Source organism: Stenella coeruleoalba, assembly GCF_951394435.1.
Source record: "Stenella coeruleoalba genome assembly, chromosome: 8".
Lineage (NCBI taxonomy): Eukaryota > Metazoa > Chordata > Mammalia > Artiodactyla > Delphinidae > Stenella > Stenella coeruleoalba.
The window spans coordinates 54,245,337-54,273,135 of record NC_137154.1 but is presented as its reverse complement, the minus strand read 5'-3'; the positions used below and the strand labels follow the sequence as shown (position 1 = coordinate 54,273,135).

General features: G+C 37.2%; 1 protein-coding gene across 2 annotated transcripts in view; it reads right to left on the bottom strand.

Moving 5' to 3' along the window:
* Positions 1 to 27,799, bottom strand: part of ACER3 (alkaline ceramidase 3) — a 184,896-nt gene that overhangs the window by 50,585 nt on the left and 106,512 nt on the right. For both annotated transcript variants that reach the window (XM_079930331.1, XM_079930332.1), the window contains 3 exons: positions 20,682 to 20,734; positions 18,190 to 18,271; positions 9,792 to 9,827 (listed from right to left, as the gene is read on the bottom strand). In XM_079930331.1, the coding sequence (XP_079786457.1) occupies positions 9,792 to 9,827; positions 18,190 to 18,271; positions 20,682 to 20,734 (171 nt within the window). The remainder of the gene's footprint in view (positions 1 to 9,791; positions 9,828 to 18,189; positions 18,272 to 20,681; positions 20,735 to 27,799) is intronic.

Sequence of the window (27,799 nt, the reverse complement as noted above, 5' to 3'; positions counted from 1 at the left end):
TTGTGCTTGCCTTTTCCTCTCTTGATCAAATTCACCAAGGGTATGTTAATTTTACTTGTCTGTTTAAAGCAGCAACTTTTGGCTTTGCTGATTCTCCCCATAGTATATTTGTTTTCTATTGTATTCCTTTTTGGTTTTATCTTTCACTTCTTGAAATATATGCTATATGTTTCCTTTTTTAGCCTTTTTTTCCTGGTACACACATTTTAAGGCTAGATATTTCCCTCCACATATGAATTTTGCTGAATCCAATAGCTACATTTTTTAATGTGGCTATTCTTTTATATACATATATATATATTTATTTATTTTGGCTGCTCTGGGTCTTGGTTGCTGCACATGGGATCTTCGTTGAGGTGTGCGGCATCTTTAGTTGTGGCATGCGGACTTCTTAGTTGCGGCATGTGGACTCTTAGTTGCGGCATGCATGCGGGTTCTAGTTCCCTGACCAGGGATCAAACCCGGACCCCCTGCATTGGAAGCATGGAGTCTTACCCACTGGACCACCAGAAGGTCCCCCAAGTTTTAACATGTATTTATTTTCATTGATTCAATTCAAAATATTTTCCAATTTCTATGACTGGAAATTTCTATATTTCTTTGATCTATATTATTTAAAATTATATTACTTAAATTCTAACGTAATTGCATTACAGTCAGAAATTATATTCTGATTACAGTCCTTTGAAATTTGTTAAGACTTACAGTATGAGCAAGTATATGGTCAATTTTTGTAAATGTGGAAAAACAAAGTGTTTCTGCAATTGTTGGGTGTAGTATTTTACATTTGCCCTATAGCTCAAGTTTTTTAATCAAGCAGTTTAAATCTTCTATATCTTCTTGAGTTACTGAGAGTTGTATATTAAAATCCCCAAAGATTATAGATTTTTCTATTTTTTCTTCTAGTTCAGTCTTTTTTTCATTATATATGTTGAGGTATTATATATATTAAAGGTACATACAAGTTTTAAATTAATACAATTTTCTGAATTGAATATTTTTAATACTACAAAGTAATCCTTCTCTATCAATAGACATACTTTCCCCTTAAAGTTTATTTTGTATGATATTAAAATAACTATACCATATTTCTTTTGCTTAGTGTTTGCATGGTATATATATTTTTCCATACTTTCACTTTCAACCTTTCTATACCCTGATGTTTTATGTGGACACTCTTATAAGGCCCCGCTATGACTCCTGCCTACTATTTGTGGTCTCTCTATTAAATGGAATCCAAGAAATATGTATTGAGCATTGTACTAGACCCTGGGGACATCATGGTCTGAGTAAAGGGTTAACTAATATCCAGCCTGGGATGATGTAGGCCTGGCTGCGTATGACCTCAAGTCTTCCAGCCTTGAATACAACAGTTAAGATAAATGGGGAATGTTGTGTCTGCTTTTGGGGGCCTGCATTAGAACAGTATAAAAGATGCCTATTATAAAGAATGGTAGGGGAAAAAAAAAAGAAATAAAAAGGGGCTGTAGCTTCTGCATGTTACAGTGACTTCCACTACACTTAGCTCTCATCCCTGGCAGATGTACACAACTTATGTGGATGAGAGGGCAAAAGAAGCTGTGTATAAGGATAGCGCTGAATCTCCCGATGAGATGAAAACATTACACTTGCTGTATCCTCGACCTAGTATTCTACAATAAAGCTAAGTAAACACAGTATTAGATGAAAGCCTATTAGAGACTGATTGCCCACCTGAATCAATAATTGCAGCCATGCTGCTATAATCGTGAACAAGAAAGGCACGATCCCTGCCCTCACTGCAATTACAATCTAGTAAAGAGAGGTGTAAGTAACCAGGCAGTTAAAATGTAGTATTTTAACTCTGACAGGGACTGAACAGAGTATTTTCTAAGCACATAGGAAGGCCACCTAATCCAAACTTATGCAGATCAGAAAGACTTCCATGGACTAGGGATGCAATGTACAACATGAGAAATATAATTAACACTGCTATACGTTATATATAAAAGTTGGTAAGACAGTAAATCCTAAGAGTTCTTGTCACAAGGAAAAAACATTTTTTTTTATTTCTTTAATGTTGTATCTATATGAGATGATGGATGTTCACTAAATTTACTGTGGTAATCGTTTCATGTTGTATGTAAGTCAAATCATTATGCTGTACACCTTAAACTTATACAGTGCTGTATGTCAATTATGTCTCAACAAAACTGGAAGGAAAAAAAGACTTTGGAGGATTTAATGTTTAATTTTATAACTGAAGTATTAATAGGACAAGCATTATTAATAATAACAAACATTAAGAGAAGGTGGAAGACAGTAATGGTCATAGCTTACATTCTGGGGACTAGAAAAAAGTAATGCTGTCTAGAATATATTGTTGGAGAGAAGAGTGGGAAAAATGAAGTCAGAAAGGTAAGCAGAGGTCAAGTCTGGCTTTTCAAGTCATGTTAAGGAGTTGGACTTTATCCTAAGAACAATGCAAAGTGAATGAAAGTTTCAGCAGTAGCTCAAAATGATCACTCATGTATTAGAAAGATGTCCCCGTTATGTTAGGTGGAGAATGAATTAGGAGGAGGCAAGACTGATGGAAAACAGACCACTGACAAAGTATTGCAGTGACCTAGGTGAGACATGGGGCCTGAACTAGGGTAGTGTTACTGGGAAAGGAGAAAAATGGAGAGATTAGGGAAATATTTAGGGCTTAGACTGATAATTAATTTGATATGTGAGTTAGTATAAGTTGGGAAAAATCAATGATAGCCTGGTTTATGACTTAGGCAGTTGGGTGCATAGTGGAATTGTTTGTTGTGTTAAAGAATAATATGAAAAGAAAGACAGGGGATAAAAATGTTGACTTCATTTCTGGATATGTTTCGAGTTTGAGGTGCCAGTTAGATATCCAAGTGGAGATCTCTAGCAGGAGTTGGATATCTGGGTCTAAACCTTAGAAGAAAAAACTGAGCTGAATTAACAGATTTATGACTCATCAGCATAGAGAAGTCAAAAGAAATGGATTGTTCAGGGAGTATGTTAAACATAACAAATGCTGGATAAGAATGTATGCACTAGAAGTGCAATGGGGATTTTTCAAATGAATTTTCTTCTCTTCACAAGCACCTCGACCCTATACATTCTGATTCTCCCCTAGGAATCTGAAGCAGACCCTGCTAGTGGCCTACTCAGTATCTATTCTTGCCTCTGTCTTTATAGAAGACTGATTTTATTAGGCTGGCAATATGTCCAGCTATAAAATCTTGATTTCCCAGGCTTTCTTGAAGCTAGAGGTGTCCACATAACCTTTTTTCTATGCATATTTTAAGATAAGTCATTTTTTAAATAAAAAGATAATAGAATGCATACTTTTACACTCCCTGCAATTTTCATCTAAAAATATTTTTACAAGGAATTTTCATATCTTTCCATATTTAATAATTTTTTCGATCTTCAAACTCCAAAGACTATAAAAATATTATTAGTGTTTTCTCCCTGCTAAAGCATCACAGAAATATGCTGTGTGTAAACTGAGACCTGGTATTTATCCTTAAGGAGCCTATAGCCTAGGAAAAAAGCATGTTGTGCTTTTGTTTATCAGTAAAAAGAAAAGTATCTTGAGCAAAGTAGAAAAACAATATTTTGTTCTGTGACTTGGCATTAAGATGCCTGTGTGGAAAGATCTGAAGATAGATGAAACAGAGAGGTAAAGAGGGCAAATTAAGTGGGATGGGACTGTAGTGTGGGACCTTGGAAACTGTAGATATACAATAATTATTTTGATAATGAGGAAGACTGACTTACAATATTTCTTCAGAGCGAACATTCTCCACTAAGGAATAGACTCATTCCTTATGGTCTATTCCTTGGATTAAGCCAAAACATGGAGAGGCGTTCCAAATAACTGACGAGTTTATTTTCTAGCAAGTATTGGGTTAGCCAAAATGTTCGTTCGGGTTTGTTCGTAAGATTTCACAGACAAACCCGAACAAACTTTTTGGCCAATCCAATACTTATTGAACACCGACTGAATGACAGCCATTGGATGAGACATTCATTCATCATTCAAAGATGAAAAGACACCCTATTCCTGACCTCAAAGAGCTCAGTCTAATAAAGGAGAGACACATGTAATCACATATCTAGTACGTGGATCTGGTTTCTAAATTCCATTCTCCACTCAAAGAAACCAAGCCTCCATGGAGATCAGGCCTGGATCAGGGAAAGAACAAGATGAGCCAAGAACATCTTCTTGTGCCAAAAAGTAAGAGATATTCAAAGAACGATGGGAACAGGTCAAAAGGACACAGACACCGGCCTGAAAGTGCTCCACTTGCCAAATCTGAGACAATTTTTACACCAAAATAAACCATGATAGTAACATCATAACTCATTGAATAAAATAGGAATACAAGAGAGAGTCCACAGAAATAAAAAATAAATTCAAAGTTTAATAATTAAGAGTATTTTCGTAAGTCTCAGAGTACTTTACTACAAAGTTCTTATTAATTATGAAGGGACAGAGAATAACTTTACAATGGAGAAGTCTAATAGACACTATCATAAGTCATCATGCTTCAACAGGTTGACAGTATACTTTCAAGTGGTTCAGGTGGAAAAGTTCTTTTTATCGTTCTTGCAGCTTTTCTGTAAGTTTGATATTGTTTAAAAATAAAAGATATTTAAAAGATGAAGAAAGAATTCCATACTAACCCGCTAGAATAATTATTAGCTTCACATTGAATGCGCAGAGGGAGCTCAAGTCTTTCACTCTAGGAGAAAGGCACTCAGCTCACCTGTGGTCACGAACAGTTTATTAGGGTGGGAGATCAGGTAGGGATTTGTGGATAAAGCCCCAGTGAGTGGGAACCTATGGTGGTAATAGGTAATGGGATTTCGGCATTTGCAGTTTGTAATGGACTCATTCAATTGCCCAAACATAGTAAAGAGAACCTCTAACAGAAAAAGCCAAGGGCTGCAGTTGGGGGATTCTAGATTTTTCTACCACCTCATTACTGCCTCAGTACATGACTTTGAATAAGTCACTTCATTTATCTTAGCCTTGGACTCCCATTTGTAAAATGAAGGGACTGAACTAGGTGACTATGGTTTCATATTTCTATAATCATAGTCAAAATAGGGATGTAAGAGGCATTTTATTTTGGGAGTTAATATATAAATTTATTCTCATATGATAAGGCTAAAAGGTTGGTGCTTCCTACATACGTAGAGGATAGTTTAAATAGTAATAAGCTAAATGTAGATATTACTTTTTAACTATAAAACAATTTCATAAGTCTCATAAGGCAATGTGGTCTATTGGTAAAAACATAGTTTTTGTAGGTATATTCAGAATTGGTTTAAAATCTTAATTCTGCCCAAACTATACAGCTTTCTAATCCATCCTACATACAACTGCCAGAATTATCTGAAACAGATATTATAATCTTATGCCTCTGTCAATGGCAAAATCATAAGTTTCAAACTCTAGCATGACAGCCAGTGATTCACAGTTTGGTTCCAGCCTTCCTTCTCTTCTCATGTTCCGCAGGATCTCGTATTTAGCACGGGATTTCCCAAACAGTCCCCCAGAATACCACCGTGCTGAGAGATATTAAGAAATATTCAATAAAAAAGGGTTCCATGGTCAAATAAATCCTGCTCAAATGTCATTTCCTATGTGAAGCCTTCCTGAAATCCTTCTATAAAAATTACTTAATCTCTTTTTATTCCCAAAGTACTTCACTTATATTTGACTTCGGGCAGTTTTTTGAATTGATAACTGAATTGAAGTTTACTTAAAGTCAACCACAGCTATACCTAAGTTTTACATATTTAGTCTTCACATTTTTCCAAGTTCATTATTGCACAAAAATCTAAATAGTATTTTTCATTCTTTTGAAAAACATCTGACAATAAATTAGATTCCAAAGTAATCTGCTATAACGACATATCATATCATAAAAGCAATATGGGCTTTGGGGGAAAAAAAAGATCTGGTTTCCATTTCCAGTTCTGCCACTAACTAGTTGAGAAACACTGGGCAAATTACTTAACCCCTTCTGACTCTCAGTTACCTTACCTATAAAATGAAGATAATTCCTAAACAGGTTTGTTGATAGTTTGGTAAGATAATGAGTGAGTCAATCTATATAAACTATATGAAAGAATATATAATATTTAGCACATAGTAGATACTAAAAAACGTCATCTTCTTTTCCAAGTGTGCTTATACAGTAGTTTCCTTCTACCCTAATTTGTAATAAAATGGCACAAATGAAACATAATAGAATTTTAAAAAATCTACTCAAGTTCCTGTTTTTCAAATTGTTTACAGTGTTCTTTCTTGCAAACCTTGAAGGTCAAATTAGAAGGGGTAGTAATAAAATACTGGTATGTCACGTCTAGAAACAATATTTCAGAGACATCTACTTTGGCAAGAAGATTTTAAGCAACAGTACTCTTTGAGACATTAGATGAGATCTCATCTGAGATATTCAACTACTGATTTGTCAATTAGCTACTTTAAGAGGGTTCAATAACTTCTTAAATGTTCTTTTAGTCTATTCTCATGTATGCTTTTCTTTTTGTTTTCTTGAGATATGCTGGTGTTTCTATTGAATGTGACAGCTATGTGATCTGAGCATTATCCTTTGCAAGGCCATCAAAATGAATAAATGGCATTTGGCTCTCTTTTGGAGATATTTGGATCACCTTGGATTTAATACAGTAAAGTAGAACTGTTATCAGTATATTCTCCCTCAGGGAAGCTAATCTGGTTAGTAAGACAATCATCCTTGTTGTGACAGACACTTTTAATTGTACTATCGCTACTTATCTCTCTAGCTCAACTCAAATATCTCCTTTTAGAAGCTTTCCATGATCATCATAGGCAGAAATTTATGCACATCTTACTAAATACTTTTAGTATCACACAGTGTTAGTATGTTTATTGCCTTGTGCTTTGCATTACCTTAATTATTTTTATATAATCCTTGTGAAATAGTACCTTTCCTTGTTTTGAACATTTTACAGATGAAGATACTGAAGAATAGGTACGGCAAGAAATTCGTTGGTGGATAACAAAATGGCAAGAAATAGAGATTCTGAACTTCAAGAAATCAAAGTGGTAAGAAATCAAGATTCCAGTCTTAATCAGAGCTCCTTTAGATTAGACCACACTGCTTTTCCTTCCTTTTCCATTATTTTTAAGATCTTGAAAAATACTGTAAATCTTGTCACAAATTTCAAAACAATTTTCTACTTACAAATTCTAAAACAATTTTTCTAAGTTTCTACACATAAAAATATCAAGTTACCTGAAAGAACTGAAAGTAATACTCCAAACTTTGACAATTAGAAGATTCTCAGAAAAAGAAGTTCTCTTTTCTTAAGAATGATACCCAGAAAATAATTAGGGAAAGATTTTTTTTTAAGCCTTAAGTATAAATATCAAAAGAAAGTATCAATTCTAATTACCTTGCAGACCAGCATAGGATTAGATTAGACATTTGAAGCAAAGGTCTCTTTAAATAAAACTTTACAAAGCAGCGAGGAATACTATTGTATCAAACTAGTGGGCTATTTTCCTTAACTTGTTCTTTAGTACTAGAGTAAGTAACAGTTTAGCTACACGCACTAGGTGTATTTTGTAATCCTATTTTGAGTCATCTAAACAGACAGACTGTGCCCTTGCCTACATTAGTACTACTTTTACATGTTTATTACAAAACGTATATACTACAAATACGTTTTTACAAGTCAATCTTCCTGACCAGATAGTGAGTTCTCTGAGACCAGCAGCCATGTCTTATGTGCTTTAGTATATTAATATTAGTTAACATTTACTGAGTGTTTTACTATGTGCTAAGGTTTAAATGCATTATTTCATTTAATACTCAGACAACTATAGGAGATTATTATACCGACTTTAGAGATGCGGTCTATGAGCTCTAAAAGAGCAAGAGACCTCATTATTTCACTCACTTGTACATCACCTGTGCCTAGTACAGCACTGGGCATACTGAAGGCACTTAAAAAGTGTTTGCTGAATAACGAGGAAACCAAAGCTCAAAGAAGTTAAGTAACTTATCCAGAGTATACTGTGAATAAGCAGAGAGACTAGTTTGAATCCAGGTCTGCCTCACTTTGGATTTTAAAGTCTGTGCTCTACTGCCTCTTTATTTCCAAATTCCAGCTCAGAATTTGGTAGTGAGAAAGTACACAGTAAACACCTGATGAATGAATGTCTTACCTTCAGATTGCTTATCTACTTCACCCTAGCATTCCTTTACTTCTTCACTTCCCTATCCTGATTTTTAATCTCTAAGCCTAGGATATAAGCCATAGCTATAAGTTTTCATCCTGCCTACCTTCCTATCATACACAGATATCTAAGTATCTTCCCTATACACAGAGAAGAAAATATTTATTACTGGAAAAACACATGGAAGTTGCAGCATGAAAAGTTATATGAATAGTTTGTTCCTTTTATTACATAAACACAGTGTCAAATAAGTCAAAAACACAAAACAGAAAACTGAATGGTAATAAACTTAGAAAACTTAACTCAAAATTTCCAAATTTTGTTCTTTTGTGGTTATTATTTTTCTTTCTTATAAAGGCAAATAAGAAGTTTATAAAAACTGAAGTATTCTTCACGTAAATAAACTTCATTTTTTACAGTGTCAATAAATATTTCTAATAAAGGGGTAAATATATAATGACATCACTTCAAGCTATAATAAACAGGAAAGTGAGGATGCCCCACCCCCCATAATATCTACGTTAGTACATCTACTTTCAGCTGGCCTGTGGAAAAAAGCAAGGCACAATAACGTGGATTTGGAATTTATTTCTTCAAGAAACAGATTTCAGGTGATATTGTCTAGTTTAAGTTTAAAAGATTATAGGAACATTTACCTTTTTATATAAGCACAAAATATTCTAAAAGTACAAGGCCTCTAATCCTCCTGAAATGTGTGCCTGTTTGCATGCTTATTTAGTTATTTATCCTTTATCTATCTACCTATCATATCTATCATATCTATCTATCTATCTATCTATCTATCTACCTACCCGCTTTGTTAAAAGAAGGATGACAGGGGTCAAACAAATCTAGTTACAGCCCTGGCTCTGTCCTTTAATAACTGTGTAACTCTGGGACAAATTACCTAGTATCTCTGAGCTCATTTCCCTTAAAATATAGACAGTAATTCATATTTTGTAAGACTGCTGGGGAGATTAGGGTCTATGTAGTAATAAGCATAGTGACCAGGCACATCACAGCACTCAATAAATAATAGCTCTCTTTATTTAGGGTCTGATACTTCATTTTACTCTGGCTTCATTCTAGGATGCACTTAAGTTATTATTTCTCATACCAAAGTTTCCTATGTTTGTTTCCCTCAATAACCGTCCACCTCAAAAAAACTACTTAAAATATGTTAGACTGAACATTCCTTGAGTATTTTCCCCTTATCTTTTCTAGAAAATAATGTCATAAAAAAGACTGTTTACATGTGCATGTGTATAATGCTTCCTGGTTTTTTTTGTGCTTATAAGAGCAATGTTGCACCTGCATGACTATCTACCAATAGCCAGTGCGGCCTGGGCATTGACTATTCTTGGTATATTCCTATTTTGCTTACATGTGCTTCTGTAGGAACTTGTTTGTAATCTCTGTTTTAAACACTGTTCTTTCCTAAAACATCTACCATTTCATTTACAGAAGTTGTATATGCATATAATTTACTAGAAAAGGAAAACACAGGCAGTGTTAAATAATAAAATGTGTAATAATTTTTAAAAATTACCTGATGGAATACAGGCTCCTTTACCTTAAGGTAAACCTGAAAAATATTAAAAGAAATACATGTAAATGAAGTGCATTACAAAGGGGAAAGAAAACCTATTGCTGCTACTCTGGTCTCCTGCTTCCCTAGTCTTCCTTCTTAGATCTGACTCCAGCCATATAAAACCAATCTCAGATTAGGTGGCATGCCACAAAAGGGCTGTTACCTACAGGTGGGTGTGCCCCAGTGCTCATTACATCATGGTAAACTAAATGTTTCAAAGCTGTTGTGGATTACTCTGGCCTCTTGGCCTCTGCATCAGCATCAAGGAGAGGCAGAGATGCGTGGATAACTCATGAGGGCTGAAGAAGTTATGCTGACAATCCCTGCAGCAGATCTATTCTACAGCAGCAAGAATGCTGGACTTAGAGACAGGAGCTAAATTTTATACTGCCACTTACTTGCTACATGCCTGAGCAAGTCACTTAACCAAAAGACTCATTTTTCCTTATCTGGAGAATGGGAATAATAGTGGTGAGTAATAATAAGCCAAAATATGTGCAAGTGTTTAGCGCATAATATGTGCTAATAGGTGAAAACATTTAAAACAAATTTCTTGTCCTTTCTTCTGCTTCTGAAAACCTCTAATTTATTCACCTAAATACACGAAAGTTACACAAACCCTAGTTTTAGGCTCCAGTGTCATGTGGGTGATTAAGTTCAATGCCTCTTTACTGCATGCATTTATTGCCCTATAAGAGTACACCTTTAGGGACTTCCCTGGTGGCGCAGTGGTTGGGAGTCCGCCTGCCAGTGCAGGAGACATGGGTTCGAGCTGGGGTCTGGGAGGATCCCCCATGCCGCGGAGCAGCTGGGCCAGAGTGCCACAGCTGCTGAGCCTGTTCTACAGTCCGTGAGCCACAGCTGCTGGGACCCCTGCGCCTGGAGCCTGTGCTCCGCAGCGGGAGGGGCACTGCAGTGAGGGGTCCGCGCGCAGCAGCGAAGACCCAATGCAGCCCAAAATGTATTAATTAATTAAAAAAACGAAAACCAGTACACCTTTAAAATGACATGGTAGAGAGGAGTCAAAATTTAAATCATAACCCTGAAATGACTCCCATCACATGCAAGACAAAGTCCAAATTTCAAAGTCTTCCATAATCTTGCTCCGGCCTTTCTGCTTAGTCTTATTCCTCTCCTCTTGTCTCTTTCTCATCCTAGGCTCCAACAAATATGCTAGTTTCATGCTTCTGTATCTTTAAACATGCTGTGCTTTACTTTGTTCAGAAATTACCCCCTGCTGCTAAACACTCATCTTTCCAGATTCAGCTCAAACTATACCTCTTTCTTGAAATCTTTCCTGACTCCTTCTCTGCTAAGCAGAATCCATCACTCATCCTCTTTACCTGACTGTCCATATATAAACTTTACGGCATTTATTAGTTTGTTTCTCTCCCCTACAAGGCAATAATCTTCTTGACAGAAAGGACGATTCTTACATATCTCTACAGCCTCATTTAATGTAGTGCTGATCTCATAAATTTTATGTAATTTTATCATTTGTCTACAGAACTTCTTATTCCTGGAAGAAGTTCCCTCACCACAGCAAGAGATTATTTCCTTGAAGCACCCATAGAGCTTTAATAGTAAGATGTGTAGGGGCTACCCTAGTGGCGCAGTGGTTAAGAATCCACCTGCCAATGCAGTGGACACGGGTTCGAGCCCTGGTCTGGGAAGATCCCACATGCCACGGAGCAACTAAGCCCATGAGTCACAACTACTGAGCCTGTGCTCTAGAGCCCGCGAGCCACAACTACTGAAGCCCTCGTGCCTAGAGCCCGAGCTCTGCAACAAGAGAAGCCACGACAACGAGAAGCCTGCGCACCGCAACGAAGAGTAGCCCCAACTAACCACAAATAGACAAAGCCCGTGCATAGCAATGAAGACCCAATACAGGCAAAAATTAAAAAAAACAAATTAAGTAAGATGTGTAGGAACATTTATATAACTCTAAATTCAGTAAGGCAGAATGCTTTTAATCTCTGAAATTTGTTATTTCAAAATACGAATTTTCCTTTACATAATTTCAGATTCTCATTACTAATAAAAGAAATACAGAAGGGCATGCCTCTTAAAAGCATTTTTTAAGGCAAAAGAATTATGGAGTCCTTACTATGTGCCAGGTATTAATTCTTACAACTAATGTGAAATGTATGCTATTATTAATTTTACAGATGAGGAAAACTAAAGCAGAGAGTTACCTCTCTCTTTAGTAAGTTACCCAAAGTCCCACAGTTATTAAGTAACAGTGATGGTCAAAACTCAGATATGACTGACTCCCAAGCCTAAGTTTTCAGCCACATCAGCTCTTAACTTACAAAGGTAAGTTGTCTTGACTCTACCACCAATTCTCCATATACATTTGGTTGGTCAGGAAAGTCACTAAAACTCTCTGGACATTAGTCTCTTCTTTTATATAGTAACAAGACTTCCTTTCACCTCTGAAATTCTAGGACTCTTTCCTGATTAACAAGTATGTATGCAAAGGACCATGCAGGGCAATGCAGAAACATAAGGAAATACAATATCTTTGCTCTTTCAATCTTTTTCACCTTCTCAACTCACTGAAATCTAGCTTCTGCCTTCATCAATCTGCTGTGGACAGTACCCTCATTAAGGTTACTTCGTCTTTTTTATGGGTCAAACCTCAATTTCATTTTATTCAGCCTCTCAGAGGCAACTGGTACCCTTTCTAGAAACCTCTTTGTACTCTGTGACATCAAGCTCTCCTGGTTTTCCTACACCTCTGATTACCTCCTTTGTTGGCTCTATCTCTTTCACTTGACCCTCAAGTGGTCAATGTTCCAAGGTACAGCATGGTGACTATAGTTAATAATGCTGGACTGAATACTGGAAATTTACTGAAAGAGTAGATTTCAGGTGCTTTCATCACACAGACAGGAAACAGTAACTATGTGATATGTTAATTAGCTTGATTGTAGTAATATTTTCACTATGTATATGTATATTAAATCATCATGTGGTACACCTTAAATGTATAAATTTAAATTTTTATTTAAAATGTTGATTCTTATTGAATTCCTTAGACATTATAAAATGAGACATTCTCATTTTATCTTTTTAAATTTTTTTTTTATAAGTAGGTCCCTGTTGGTTACCCACCTTAAATACAGCAGTGTGTACATGTCAATCCCAAACTCCCAATCTATCCCTCCCCCTTAAAAAGAATTTGCATATTGACAGGTTTTAAATGTCAAACAGACAAATCAATTGTAACTTTTACGGTATAATATCATAAATGCATATTCTTTTGTTTTCACTGAGAAAAAAAAGCCCAGTGTAACAAAGGGTTTGTATCTTTTCTTTTTTAACATCTTTATTGCAGTATAATTGCTTTACAATGTTGTTAATTTCTGCTGTATAACAAAGTGAATCAGCTGTATGAATACATATATCCCCATAGCCCCTCCCTCTTGCGTCTCCCTCCCACCCTAACTATCCCACCGCTCTAGGTGGTCAAAAAGCACTAAGCTGATCTCCCTGTGCTATGCAGCTGCTTCCCATTAGCTATCTATTTTACATTTGGTATTGTATATATGTCAGTGCTACTCTCTCACTTTGTCCCAGCTTACCCTTCCCCCTCCCCGTGTTCTCAACTCCATTCTCTATGCCTGCATTTCTGTCCTGCCCCTAGGTTCATAAAAACAATTTTTTTTTTTTTTAGATTCCATACGTATGTTATTAGCATACAGTATTTGTTTTTCTCTTTCTGACTTATTTCATTCTGTATGACAGACTCTAGGTCCATCCACCTCACTACAAATAACTCAATTTCATTTCTTTTTATGGCTGAGTAATATTTCATTGTACATATGTGCCACATCTTCTTTATCCATTCATCTGTCAATGGACACTTAGGTTGCTTTCATGTCCTGGCTATTGTAAATAGTGCTGCAATGAACACTGTGGTACAAGACTCTTTTTGAATTATGGTTTTCTCAGGGTATATGCCAAGTAGTGGGATTGCTGGGTCATATGATAGTTCTATTTTTTGTTTTTAAAGGAACCTCCATACTGTTCTCCATAGTGGCTGTATCAATTTGCATTCCGTTCAACAGTGCAAGAGGGTTCCCTTTTCTCCACACCCTCTCCAGCATTTACTGTTTGTAGATTTCCTGATGATGGCCATTCTGACCCGTGTGAGGTGATACCTCATTGTGGTTTTGATTTGCATTTCTCTCATGATTAGTGATGTTGAGCATCCTTTCAATCTGTATCTTCTTCGGAGAAATGTCTATTTAGAACTTCTGCCCATTTTTGGATTGGGTTTTTTTTTGATGTTGAGCTGCATGAGCTGCCTGTATATTTTGGAGATTAATCCTTTGACAGTTGCTTCGTTTGCAAATATTTTCTTCCATTCCGAGGGTTGTCTTTTTGCCTTGTTTATGGTTTCCTTTGCTGTGCAAAAGCTTTTAAGTTTCATGAGGTCCCATTTGTTTATTTTTGTTTTTATTTCCATTTCTCTAGGAGGTGGGTCAAACAGGATCTTGCTGTGATTTATATCAAATAGTGTTCTGCCTAGGTTTCCCTCTAAGAGTTTTACAGTGTCTGGCCTTACATTTAGATCTTTAATCCATTTTGAGTTTATTTTTATGTATGGTGTTAGTGTTCTAATTTCATTCTTTTATGTGTAGCTGTCCAGTTTTCCCAGCACCACTTATTGAAGAGGTTTTTTTCCCCTCCACTGTATATTCTTGCCTCCTTTATCAAAGATAAGGTGACCATATGTGTGTGGGCTTATCTCTGGGCTTTCTATCCTGTGCCATTGACCTAGATTTCTGTTTTTGTGCCAGTACCATACTGTCTTGATTACTGTAACTTGGTAGTATAGTCTGAAGTCAGGGAGCCTGATTCCTCCAGCTCTCTTTCTCTTTCTCATGACTGCTTTGGCTATTTGGGGTCTTTTGTGTTCCCAAACAAATTGTGAAATTTTTTGTTCTAGTTCTGTGAAAAATGCCATTGGTAATTTGATAGGGATTGCATTGAATCTGTAGATTGTTTTGGGTAGTATAATCATTTTCACAATGTTGATTCTTCCAATCCAAGAACATGGTATACCTCTCCATCAGTTTGTATCATCTTTAATTTCTTTCATCAGAGTCTTATAGTTCTCTGCACAGGTCTTTTGTCTCCTTAGGTAGGTTTATTCCTAGGTATTTTATTCTTTTTGTTGCAATGGTAAACGGGAGTGTTTCCTTAATTTCTCTTTCAAATTTTTCATCATTAGTGAATACGAATTCAAGAGATTTCTGTGCATTAATTTTGTATCCTGCTACTTCAGCAAATTCATTGATTAGCTCTAGTAGTTTGCTGGTAGCATCTTTAGGGTTCTCTATGTATAGTATCATGTCGTCTGCAAACAGTGACAGCTTTTCTTCTTCTTTTCCGATTTGGACTCCCTTTATTTCTTTTTTTTCTCTGATTGCTGTGGCTAACACTTTCAAAACTATGTTGAATAACAGTCGTGAGAGTGGGCAACCTTGTCTTGTTCCTGATCTTACAGGAAGTGGTTTCAGTTTTCACCACTGAGAATGATGTTGGCTGTGGGTCTGTCATATATGGCCTTTATTATGTGGAGGTACGTTCCCTCTATGCCTACTTTCTGGAGAGTTTTCATCATAAATGTGTGCTGAATTTTGTTGAAAGCTTTCTCTGCATCTATTCAGATGATCATATGGTTTTTATTCTTCAATTTGTTAATATGGTATGTCATATTGATTGATTTGCATATATTTAAGAATCCTAGCATTCCTGGGATAAACCCCACTTGATCATGGTGTATGATCCTTTTAATGTGCTGTTGGATTCTGTTTGCTAGTATTTTGTTTAGGATTTTTGCATCTATGTTCATCAGTGATATTGGCCTCTAGTTTTTTTTGTGACATCTTTGTCTCATTTTGGTTTCAGGGTGATGGTGGCCTTGTAGAATGAGTTTGGGAGTATTCCTCCCTCTGCTATACTTCAGAAGAGTTTGAGAAGGATAGGTGTTAGCTCTTCTCTACATGTTTGATAGAACTTTTCTGTGAAGTCATCTGCTCCTGGGCTTTTGTTTGTTGGAAGATTTTTAATCACAGTCTCAATTTCACTGCTTGTGATTGGTCGGTTCATATTTTCTATTTCATCCTGGTTCAGTCTCAGAAGGTTGTGCTTTTCTAAGAATTTGTCCGTTTCTTCCAGGTTGTCCATTTTATTGGCATATAGTCGCTTGTAGTAATCTCTCATGTACTTCTGCAGTGTCAGTTGTTACTTCTTTTTCTTCTAATTCTGTTGATTTGAGTCTTCTCCATTTTTCTCTTGATGAGTCTGGCTAATGGTTTATCAATTTTGTTCATCTTCTCAAAGAACCAGCTTTTATAGTTTTATTCATCTTTGCTATTGTGTTCATTTTTTTTCATTTATTTCTGTTCTGATCATTATGATTTCTTTCCTTCTGCTAACTTTGGAGTTTTTGTTTGTTTTTTTTTGCGGTACGCGGGCCTCTCACTGCTGTGGGCTCTCCCGTTGCTGAGCGCAGGCTCCAGATGCGCAGGCTCAGCAGCCATGGCTCACAGGCCCAGCCGCTCCGTGGCATGTGGGATCTTCCTGGACTGGGGCATGAACCCGTGTCCCCTGTATCGGCAGGCAGACTCTCCACCACTGCGCCACCAGGGAAGCCCTGTCAATGTATTTTTGATGTATTTGTGGGGAGGAATGTGATCTCCACATCTTACTCCTCCACCATCTTGAAGGTCCCCCGCAAGGGTTGTATCTTTGGTCATCATAATGGTCTATGCTATCTCTGTGCCAGTTCATCTATTCCCACATTTCTAGTACTACCTATAACCTGACAACTACCAAATCCACATCTTTAGCCCGACCTACTTGTTAAGCCTCAGATATCATTAATGTCAGGCACCTCAACCTCAGCACATTCCAAAGTGAACTTATCTACCCCTACCCCGTGACACAAGCCTACTCATTATCTTTCCTGCAAAATCTGCTCCTGTTCCAAGTTGCCTGTCTTGGTTAAGGACTTACTACGTACTCTGAGGACCAGGCCATAAACTGAGAAATCATTGTAGACAATTCCTTCTTTTTACTCCATTTCTACCCCTTTCTACTTAGTGGGTCGCAAGTACCATGGATTACTTATGACAGTTATTTTACTTCAGTCTGAGTCTCATATCTTGCCTAAGCAAATGCAAAAATCCCTAGGTCTAGGCTCATACTCCTCTAACCCATCATCCATAATCATGTCTTTCTAAAACATGTATCTATTGATGTTTTTCCTCTACTTTAAACCAATTAATGGCTCCATGTTACCTTGAGGATAAAAATCCAAATTTAAACATGGTATATAAGAATCTTCATAATCTGATATTTGTCTGATTCACTACACTTGTTCACTCCTCACCACTTAACTTTGATCCAGTCATATTAAATCTCTCCCAATTCCACTGGCAGTGATGATTTAATGAGAAAATAAATGTAAAGTACTCAGTAGAGTATCTGGCACATACTAAGCACTTAAAAACGACAGTTCACTATGTGTTCCAAGATTCCAGGCCTGTGGACAACATAATGGTCTATTTAGAAGTGCTTCATAACACTCTTACCCAGGGGCCTGGTGAACTCCTAATCAATTAAAACCCAGCTCAAGTACACCTCTCTGCAGCTTTCTTTGACCCACTCAAGCAATTCATTAATCCTCATTTATCTCATCATCATATAACTGTTTTTTACCTGTATGACTGCAATTATCATCTTTCGATCCAATTCTTTGTTTACATGTTTAAGTTCCCCACTAGAATGCGGTCCTCAAGCACAGTGACTGCTTCTTAGTCATCTTTGTATTTTCTACTGCCTGATATGGTAGATTTGTGATAAAAGCTTGTTGAAATTAATATCTCTTAATACAAAATGTAATTCACTTGAGGAAAAAAGCGCTAGGGTAGGATCAGAAGTGATTGGCTATCTCAACCTATTTGGAAAAGGTTAACCATTAAAAGAGTCACACTAGGCCCTACGGAGCAGAGCCAATTTCTTTTTTTAACAAATAGGAGGTAATATGTGAATCCATGAAGAAAAGTTAATTGTTTTCCATTGCTAGTAAATATTTGCCTTTTGACTTTTTCCCCTTCTGTAAAAAAAAAAAACCAGATTTTTAAAAAAGTTGTTTCAACTTTTTGTTGAGAAATAACACCTAAACAGGAAACAAAGGGGCAATATCTATAAGTAAGTTTTGTGTAGAAATATTTCAGTATGAACAATATGAAGCAAACATTAGAAGCAAAATGTACCAAACTCCATAAATGGCTAGTTTACTTGCTTAGTCTGTTAGAAATAAAATATGACTTACTGTGGTTACTATTAAACTGAACAGAACTAAAGTAAAAAGCAGATGGTAGTTTACAGAGTTCTTTGTCTTGAAACATTCAAACCTTAAAAAGAAAAAAGAGAGAGAAAGAAACTTGTTTTAGAATATATATACCTAGGAAAACAAATAGAACACTGTTTTACCACTTGTATACTTGCCCCTGGGTCTAGTGATGCCCATCATTTCCTCTCAACCACACACTCATCTTAGAGAACCCACACTGCCTACAGCCTCCAAGAGGCTATGGGGACCAGGAGTAGATGCCTGACTTAAACTGGGCCAGTGAGAGGCTCTCTTCTGAAAATTTGGAGTTTGGGAGCCAGAGACTTAATCAAGTGTAGAGAATCAACATAGAAAGCTGTGTGGACACAAGGTCTGATGCTTATATTTGGGCAACTAACTTGAAGTAGATGAGTGAGCAGAGAAGTGATCTGCAGGAAGAGATAAAGAAAGCAGATACAAAGACTTGAAGCCATGTGGAGAGGAAGGAATAGATAAAACAGGGAGGGAGAGAGAAGTTGCCCTTCCAGTTCTGGTGAGCTGGACTTCCTGCTATGCCATATAATTCCCTCATGTCCTTATAGTAAATAAATCTCTCCTAAATCAACTGGTTTGGGTAGGTTTCCACATCTTGGAACTAATGATCCCTGACTAACGCACACTGTCACAGAAAATATCACTCTATTACAATTGTCTCTTTGCTTATCTGTCTCCCCAACTAGACTGTGAATTTTCTGTGTGCAGGGATAAAATCTTTTTTTCATATACCTAGTCACTAGGAAAGTCTGACACAGGAAACATTCAGTGAATAAGTAAATATGAACATATATTTGGCTATCAGCTAAGTATCCAACCTTTGAACCTATGTTTTGTATAAGCAGCAGGAGAGTTCTCTCAGTTTACTAATTAACAGGAATTGGACCCAACTCCTATTTCCCTATCTGTAAAGAAAGGTGGCTGGAAAGTAATGGCGATCATATATTGAAAAGAATCAGATAACCATGCATAAAGGATTCAGAGAAGTCTTACTAGCACTAAGACCTTTTTTATCTTTAAATTCTGTGACTTGATGACTTTGTGTGTGTGCATGTTGTGCTTGATGGTTCTACCATATTGCTTCATTTAATGAGACACATAACCAGACTATTTGAGAGGGATGTTTTTGGAACAAAACATTAACTGAGGTAAGAAAGCAGTCATCTTCTGCTTTCTGCTCTCCCTTTCTTGTAGTACTTGTCTGGGTACTTTTTAAGTATCTGCTCTCAGCTTTGTCTCATGTAGGTACAGGTACATCAGGACATTAGCATATCAGTGCTCGCTGTTACTTTATTTTTCTTTTAATAAATATAGTTTTGACAGAAAAGATAGATCAGTAAACAATGTCAAGGAGAGCAAAGACCTTAGCCTCAGTCTTGAGGACAGCTTTCAGAAAATGGTGCATGGGATTTCCTTGTTTTTGATCTTGTTTTCTAAATGCCCAAATCTGCTTGTCCACAGATGCAGACTGTGATAGGCTGATGACTTATTAAGAAGAGTCACCTGAAAATATTTTTCTAGATCGGGGTGGCAAGCTACAGTGCAACAACCAATTTCTCAATCTAAGCCTGTTTTTGTAAATAAAATTTACTGGAAGACAGTCACACCCATTGGTTTACATATTATCTATGGCTGCTTTCACACTACAACAGCAGAGTTGAAGACTTGCAACAGAGACCACAGGCCCAGAGAGCCTAAAATAATTACTGTCTGGCCCTTTACAGAAGAAGTTTCTGATGAGTTCTTTTAATAATATATTTTTTCAAACTATTTTTATGTATCTTTAGAAGATATTCTTGAGCTAGCAATGATGATCCTGTTGAAAAGAATCAGATAACCATCACATAAGAGGTTCAGAGAAGTCTCAAGAATTAACACTAGAAAACAGAAGGTATATTTTAAAAGTTAAGTTTATTAAACTTGTAGTTCAATTTCCAACTGTGACACTTACTAACCGCATGACCTTAAGCAAGTCACCTAAGCATAAGCTCTGCTTATATTCTTAGATAAAATGGGGACAATACCTATTTATCTTGCACAACTGTGAGAATTTAGAGATGATTTCGTGTGCTGCCCAGCACAATTACAGGTACAAAGTAGAGAAATGTTATTACAGCATAATATATAAAATGTTTACCTAAATTTTTATATATTCATAACTCAAGGAAAGGCAAATTGTGTAAGTTAATCTTACTTAATTTAAGTAAGATTCTATCTAAATTGGCTATAAGGTTTTGAGATCAAACAAGTTCATAAACAATATTATTATAACTTCCCAGAAATTATACTCTACAGTGAAATCACAGAAGTTACAATCTTCTACACTGTTACAATCTCCCAGTAATACCACTGGATTAGTTATATTACATAATTCCCTATGAAGCAAACAAGAATTTAAAAATGTATCAAGCATATGAATTTCAAACATAAATACTTACATGCAGTATACAAATATACAACAGCTGTAAATCATTGGGAGTTCATCCAATAGCTGTAAGAAACAAAGGTAACAGGACTTGAATATTGTAGAGCTGCAATTATGCGAATCCAAAATAAAACATCAGAATGATTAAGATGGCCACCTCTTATTATCTGATATCTTTTACTAATTCTCATATATTTATCATCATCTAATTTATTCTCAGTGTGTATATTTAGTTTATTGTATATTGTTTTTGAACAAAGAAGCTTACCCACCCATCTGTCCTAATCTACACACCTAAGTAGGATGCCTGACTCACTGGTCAGCTTGGATCATTCAGTATCATAAACCATGATAACATGCCTCCAGGAAAGAATGATGTCCACCATCTACAGGTGATAGGTCCTATCAGTATTCTTTTGCGTTTTCCCCCCATCCTATAGCACCTAAGATAAATAAAATGTTCAGTCATATACATAAAAAGAGATAGAAATTGTTGGGGAAGTCAGTTAATCTAAGTGATGTCTAAGTATGTCTCTGAAAAATAATAATATTATTAGCAATAATAACAGCTATAGCTATTACATATTAAACTACAAGCTGGACACTAAGTGTCCAGCTACGTGTTGTGATAGGGTATTTCTAATACTTAAACCAATCCTATAGAATTTATTCACTAGATATGCATTTGATGAATTCTTTAATAATATATCTACTATGTGCCAGGCAACATGTTAGGGGCTGAGGATATGATAAAAACAACACATAATCACTGCCCTCAGGGAATTCACAGTCTAGTGAGGTAGAGGGAATGAAAAACATGTGATTAAATACACAGTAAAGATTCCAAAAAAGGGGGCACAAAGAAGCCAGAAAAGGTGGTGGCAGGAAATGAAATGATGGCAGAGAAAGGCATTCTAGGAAGAAGGAAGAGAATTTATGCAAAGTGATATATTCTAGTAAATTATTGGAATGAAAATGACAGAATTTGTGCAAGGTCTTATGATTAAATGTGTCACATTTATTATTTCGTTTAATTTTCACAATTCTAAGGTAGGAACTATTATCTACGTTCCAAGATGAGAACACTGAGGCTTACAAGGTTTAAGTAACTTTTTTTTTCCACATCTTTATTGGAATATAATTGCCTTACAATGTTGTGTTAATTTCTGCTGTACAACAAAGTGAATCAGCTATATGTATACACATAGACCCATATTCCCTCCCTCTTGAGCCTCTGAAGATCACATGCTAATATGCAACAGAGCCAGATTTTGAACGGACTCCTCTATATTATGTTGCCTCCAAAACCAATCATTTGAATCACCTTCAAATGTTCAAAAAAACTGGTATAATATCATGACTTACTGCAGGTAAATCTACCACCAGTTTTATGATATACAGAAGATTCCTTTATTTAAAGTTTTGAACCAGGATCTAATGATTTTACACTAAACACCTTTAGATGGGTCTTTTGTGTTGCCACATAAATTTAAAATTTTTTTGTTCCAGTTCTGTGAAAAATGCCACTGGTAATTTTTCTTTTTTTTCTTTTTTTTTTTTGCAGTACGCGGGTCTCTCACCGTTGTGGCCCCTCCCGTTGCGGATCACAGGCTCCGGACGCGCAGGCTCAGCGGCCATGGCTCACGGGCCCAGCCGCTCCGCAGCATGTGGGATCCTCCCGGACCGGGGCACGAACCCGTGTCCCCTGCATCGGCAGGTGGACTCCCAACCACTGCACCACCAGGGAAGCCCGCCACTGGTAATTTGATAGGGATTGCACTGAATCTATAGATTACCTTGGGTAGTACGGTCATTTCTAACAATATTGTTTCTTCCAATCCAAGAACATGGTATATCTTTCCATCTGTTTGTGTCATCGTTAGTTTCTTTCATCAGCATCTTATAGTTTTTGGAGTACAGGTCTTTTGCCTCCTTAGGTAGGTTTATTCCTAGGTATTTTATTCTTTTTGATGAGATGGTAAATGGGATTGCCTCCTTAATTTCTCTTTTTGATACTTCATTGTTAGTGTATAGATGTGCAACAGATTTCTGTATATTTATTTTGTATCCTTCAACTTTACCAAATTCACTGATGAGCTCTAACAGTTTTCTGATGTTGTTTTAGGATTTTCTATGTATAATATATCATGTCAACTGCAAACAGTCAACATGTGATTTTTGAGGGGACACAATTCAGTCCACAGAAGTGTGGCAGTATGTTTCAAAATATAAATTTTATTATTATTCAAGTATGGTGAAGCCAACAGATCAGGAGATGATTGCCACTGAAAAGGAATTCCCTGGCGGTTAGGACTCCATGCTTCCACTACTGGGGGCCCAGGTTCGATCCCTGGTCAGGGAACTAAGATCCCGTAAGCCCTGTGGCATGGCCAAAACAAATAAACAAGGAAGTAAACAAAATAGGAGGTAAAAATTAAGGGGGAACTTTACCCGTTAAAAAAAAAAAGATAGTGTGTTATTCACAGTTCCCAAAAGGAGGGGGCACGCCATGCAATGCAGGACAGCATAGGAAAGCACCAGGGTCAGTTAGGAGGCAGAAGGAGCAAGAGGAAAAGTGTGGGCAAGACCCTTTATTGCGGTTTCCTTAAGAAAGGCAAGGCAAGGGAGGGTAAGCAGTTTAGAACTGGCTACTTTGAATAACTTCAGGGGGCCCTGGGGTATAGGAGCTATCTTTAGTTATCTGGTACCTGGCTCTGGGGTGATTAGAGCAGAGGAATACTGCCTCCTGGAGTGTAAGATGTGGTTTAGAGAATGGGCTCTGGATTGGTTAGTTTGCATATGAAAGGCACAGACCAGGTTGAGTTGTTTGCTATATCTAAGAACTGGCTATCCCTGGGAGGGGCAGTCTCTTACTAATCAGCGAGGACCCAGATGCTAGAACGTCAAGAATACATAAGGGGTAAAACAGGAATAAAGACACAGACCTACTAGAGAATCGACTTGAGGATATGGGGAGGGGAAGGGTAAGCTGTGACAAAGCGAGAGAGTGGCATGGACATATGTACACTACCAAACTTAAAATAGATAGCTAGTGGGAAGCAGCCGCATAGCACAAGGAGATCAGCTCGGTGCTTTGTGACCACATAGAGGGGTGGGATAGGGAGGGTGGGAGGGAGGGAGACGCAAGAGGGAAGAGATATGGGAACATATGTATATGTATAACTGATTCACTTTGTTATAAAGCAGAAACTAACACACCATTGTAAAGCAATTATACTCCAATAAAGATGTAAAAAAAAAAGAATACATAAGATAATATAGTTGTTATGAACTGAATGTGCTTGTGTCAGACACAAATTCATGTGTTGAAGGTCTAACCCGCAATCTGATGGTATTTGTAGATGGGTCCTTTGGGAGGGATTAGGGTTAGACGAGGTCATGAGGGTAGGGCCCTCACGATGGGATTAATGCCCTTCTAAGAAGAGACACCAGAGAACTTGTGAGAAGGTAGCTGCCTGCAAGCCAGGAAGAGAGCTCTCACCAGACCTGACCATGCTGTTACCCTGATCTCGGACTTCCAGCCACCAAACTATGAAAAAAATAAATATCTACCATTTAAGCCACCTACTCTATGGTATTTTGTTATGGCAGCCCGAGATGACCAATAAAGTAGTAAATATTTGGTACCAGATCAGGTACGTGTGGAGAGTGCTCTGAAGGGAAAAAACACGGATGTGGGATGACTAGCTAGGAGGTTACAGAAGTCAGACTAAGCAAAGTTGCTACCTGGATTAAGGTAACAGAATTGGGAATAGACCTCGGTGAACAGACTTGAGAAATATTTAGGAAGTAAAATAAACAGAGATTTGTGATTGATTTGACATAAACGTGAGGCAGAACAAACTCTCAAGGATGACTCCCAAGTTTCTTGCCTAAACACTTCAGTTGATGGTAAGCATAGTTTACTGAGATTGTGAAAACAGAGACAATTACAAGAACAATTTTCAACGTGTTGAGTTTGAGGTACCTGTGAGACAGCCAAGTGGAAATGTCAATCAGACAACTAGAAATACAGATCTGTAGCTGAGAAGAAAGGTCTGGACTCCAGATGTTGGCTGCTTTTCTGTTTATTTGTTTAAAGAAACTAAATTGAATTAAGCAGATGTTAAAATGGCATGGATTTTAAAATCTGGTTAATATAAATACAAAAGTCTTATTTCAGAACCATAACTAGCAAAATTATGACTGGTAAAAGAACACAGAATTCTAGAGTGGGGTCGGGTATGTGTTTGAAGATGAGTCTGGAGAGGTAGGCAGAGGCCAGATCACAAAGCCTGTGGTTTAAATTCATGCGCTTGAGCTCTGGAAAGTATTAAAGAGGTTTAAAAAGTGACATGCCATCTGAAGAGCAAGGACTGTATTTATGCATCTCATCCCCAACACTCGCACAAAGCTTAGCAAACATTGCTAAAAGAATGAAAACAGGAAGAGTATTTCTCTTCCAGCGTGACAAAAGGATAGGGGAGGCAGGGACACCAATTAGGAACCAGTTACAGGAATCTGGGTTGGAGATGATGGATTAAGGCAGTGGCAGTGGAGACAGCTAGAGGTAGACGTATTTAAGAGTTACTACAGAAGTTGAAGCAAGAGTTATTACAGAAGTTGAATCAAGAGTTTGTAGAGGTGAAAAAAGTAGGAGAAATTAGAGATGAATCATGGGTTTTTGGTTTGGGCTTTGGGTGTAAGCTGGTTTCATTTACTGAGATAGGGAGCAAAGGAGAAAGAAGGGTAGTATTTATAACCAGAACATCTGCTGTTAACATTATAAAGTCTGACTTAGCTTACATTACCTAACATTTACGCTGTTTTCGTTTCTGTATTATAAATAAAGTTATAAGTGATCAAAACAGTTTTTTGGGTTTTATTTTCTAGGATAAATATATTTATTTCTACTTGTGAGAAATACATGAATACATTCTTTTTTTTTACTAGCATTTTTTCCTAACATCAAACATATTACATGCTCAGTATAGAATACATAGAAAAACAGAAAGAAAAAACTAAGAAATTACCTTCAATTTTACCCTCCCTGTGATTATCAATAACTGTATATATCAGTTAGTGAAAGCAAAAAAGAATGAGTTGAATGAGTGAACAGATGAAAAGAAAATCTGGGCGAAGTCTCCTAAAAACTTAAAGTTCCTACCACCATCAACGCAAGATAAAATCCTAAAACAGGTAAAGGCAACAAAAGAATACAAACCAAAATGTGGGTCCTAATCTTGTTCCTAACTTCTAGTCAGATCACTTTCCCTCTCTTGGGCTGTTCTTCCATTTATAAAATTTATAGATTTGGACTAAATTTCAAAAATCTCTTTTAACATTAAAGTTCTATGATTCTAAATTGTTCTTTGGTACCTTTTACCCCTTATGTGAAGGCCGTCTGCTCACTCCTGTTATCTCTACCCCTTCTCTAATGCTGTCCTCAATCTCACTCCCAAATGTATTGCTCTTGGCTGGCTGCCACAAGAATGTGACACATTAATCAAGAAAAAGGAGTTAGTAATAGCTAAAATGTTACCCTCCACAGGGGCACACATAATTTAACACTACTTACAGGAATGAATCACTAACAATGAATCAATAATGGTGGTTTCAAACATTCTGACTGACTGAAGAAAAAGGAAGGAAACTAACATTTATTAAACACTTATTTAATAGATCCTATTAAATAAGGATGTCCTTTCACATATGCCAACCAACTGATCCTCATAATACTCCTACAGGCATATTAGACCCATTAGACAGATGAGAAAACTAAGGCTCAGCAAGATTAAGTGGCATGTCCATGCTCAAATAGCCAGTAAACTGATAGAATAAGAACTGGAGGGGCTTCCCTGGTGGCGCAGTGGTTGACAGTCCGCCTGCCGATGCAGGGGACACGGGTTCGTGCCCCAGTCTGGGAAGATCCCACATGCCGCGGAGTGGCTAGGCCCGTGAGCCATGGCCGCTGAGCCTGTGCGTCTGGAGCCTGTGCTCCACAATGGGAGAGGCCACAACAGTGAGAGGCCCGCATAACGCAAATAAATAAATAAATAACTGGAACCCATGCAGCAGCCACCCAGGAACAATAAATCTGATGAAAATACCATTCAAGCTCCAAATCATTCTGAAGACAGCACTCTTAATATCTGCTTGTGCTCAGTTTAGGCAGGAATAAAAAACAGGCCTCCAATTTCCCTACAGCTACAACAAGCCAAGTTCAGGCTGGTGAAATGGTTCACGGACCACCAGAGGCAGGTAAGGGCAACACTGCCATTTCTTACTTTGCTTCAGTGATTGCGCATAACAAATGATGGCCTAACACTGTTGAGTCAAATTTATCCTGAAAGGAGACAGGACAGGGAACCTGCAAGGGATATCCATGATCATGTTATGTTTAGATTAAAGAAATGGAGAAGCTATTTAAAGAAATCCTTCGATACTGATGATTCCCCCCTCCTCCTCAATCATTGGGAAAATGGGTCAAGTGTCATTTCTGCCACGTTAGGCAAGCACATAAAACCACCATCGTGTAGACCAAAGGGGGAATGAAATAAGGCATGTGTAAAATTTGTCCATGAAGTTGATAAAGCAGTATGATAATAATGATAAAGCATAGTGTCAAAGATCTCAGGATCAAAGGCCATCTTGTCCATCCAAATGCTATGTTACCTTGGTGACAATCTTGCCAACTATTAAGTTTACATGCAAATCAAAGTGTGTCCCACCTCTGCTCAAAATACAGGTTAAAATAATGGTTCACAGGGGATAAATTCCATGAGGCTTTGATGCGCCTGTGGTTAGTTCCCCAAACCACATCTCCTGCCACTTAGTTCATTGCCTGCCTGCTCAATAATATAACAACTGTTAGCTATTATTACTGGTAGAACTGTCACCATCATCACCACATCCTCCCACTCCAAGGCTACAACCATAATGTACTACCTGCAGGGTTCTGAGAAGCCAAACGTACTCTCACAACTCTGTGTGTTCTAGTTGGCCTGGCAAATTCCTATTCATCTTTGACAATGCAATTCAAACATGTGTCTGAGTCTTTTGTATGAAACCCCTTTTCTGACCTCCCCGCCCTAATAATCACTTTCTCTTTCCAATCACTGTATTCACTGG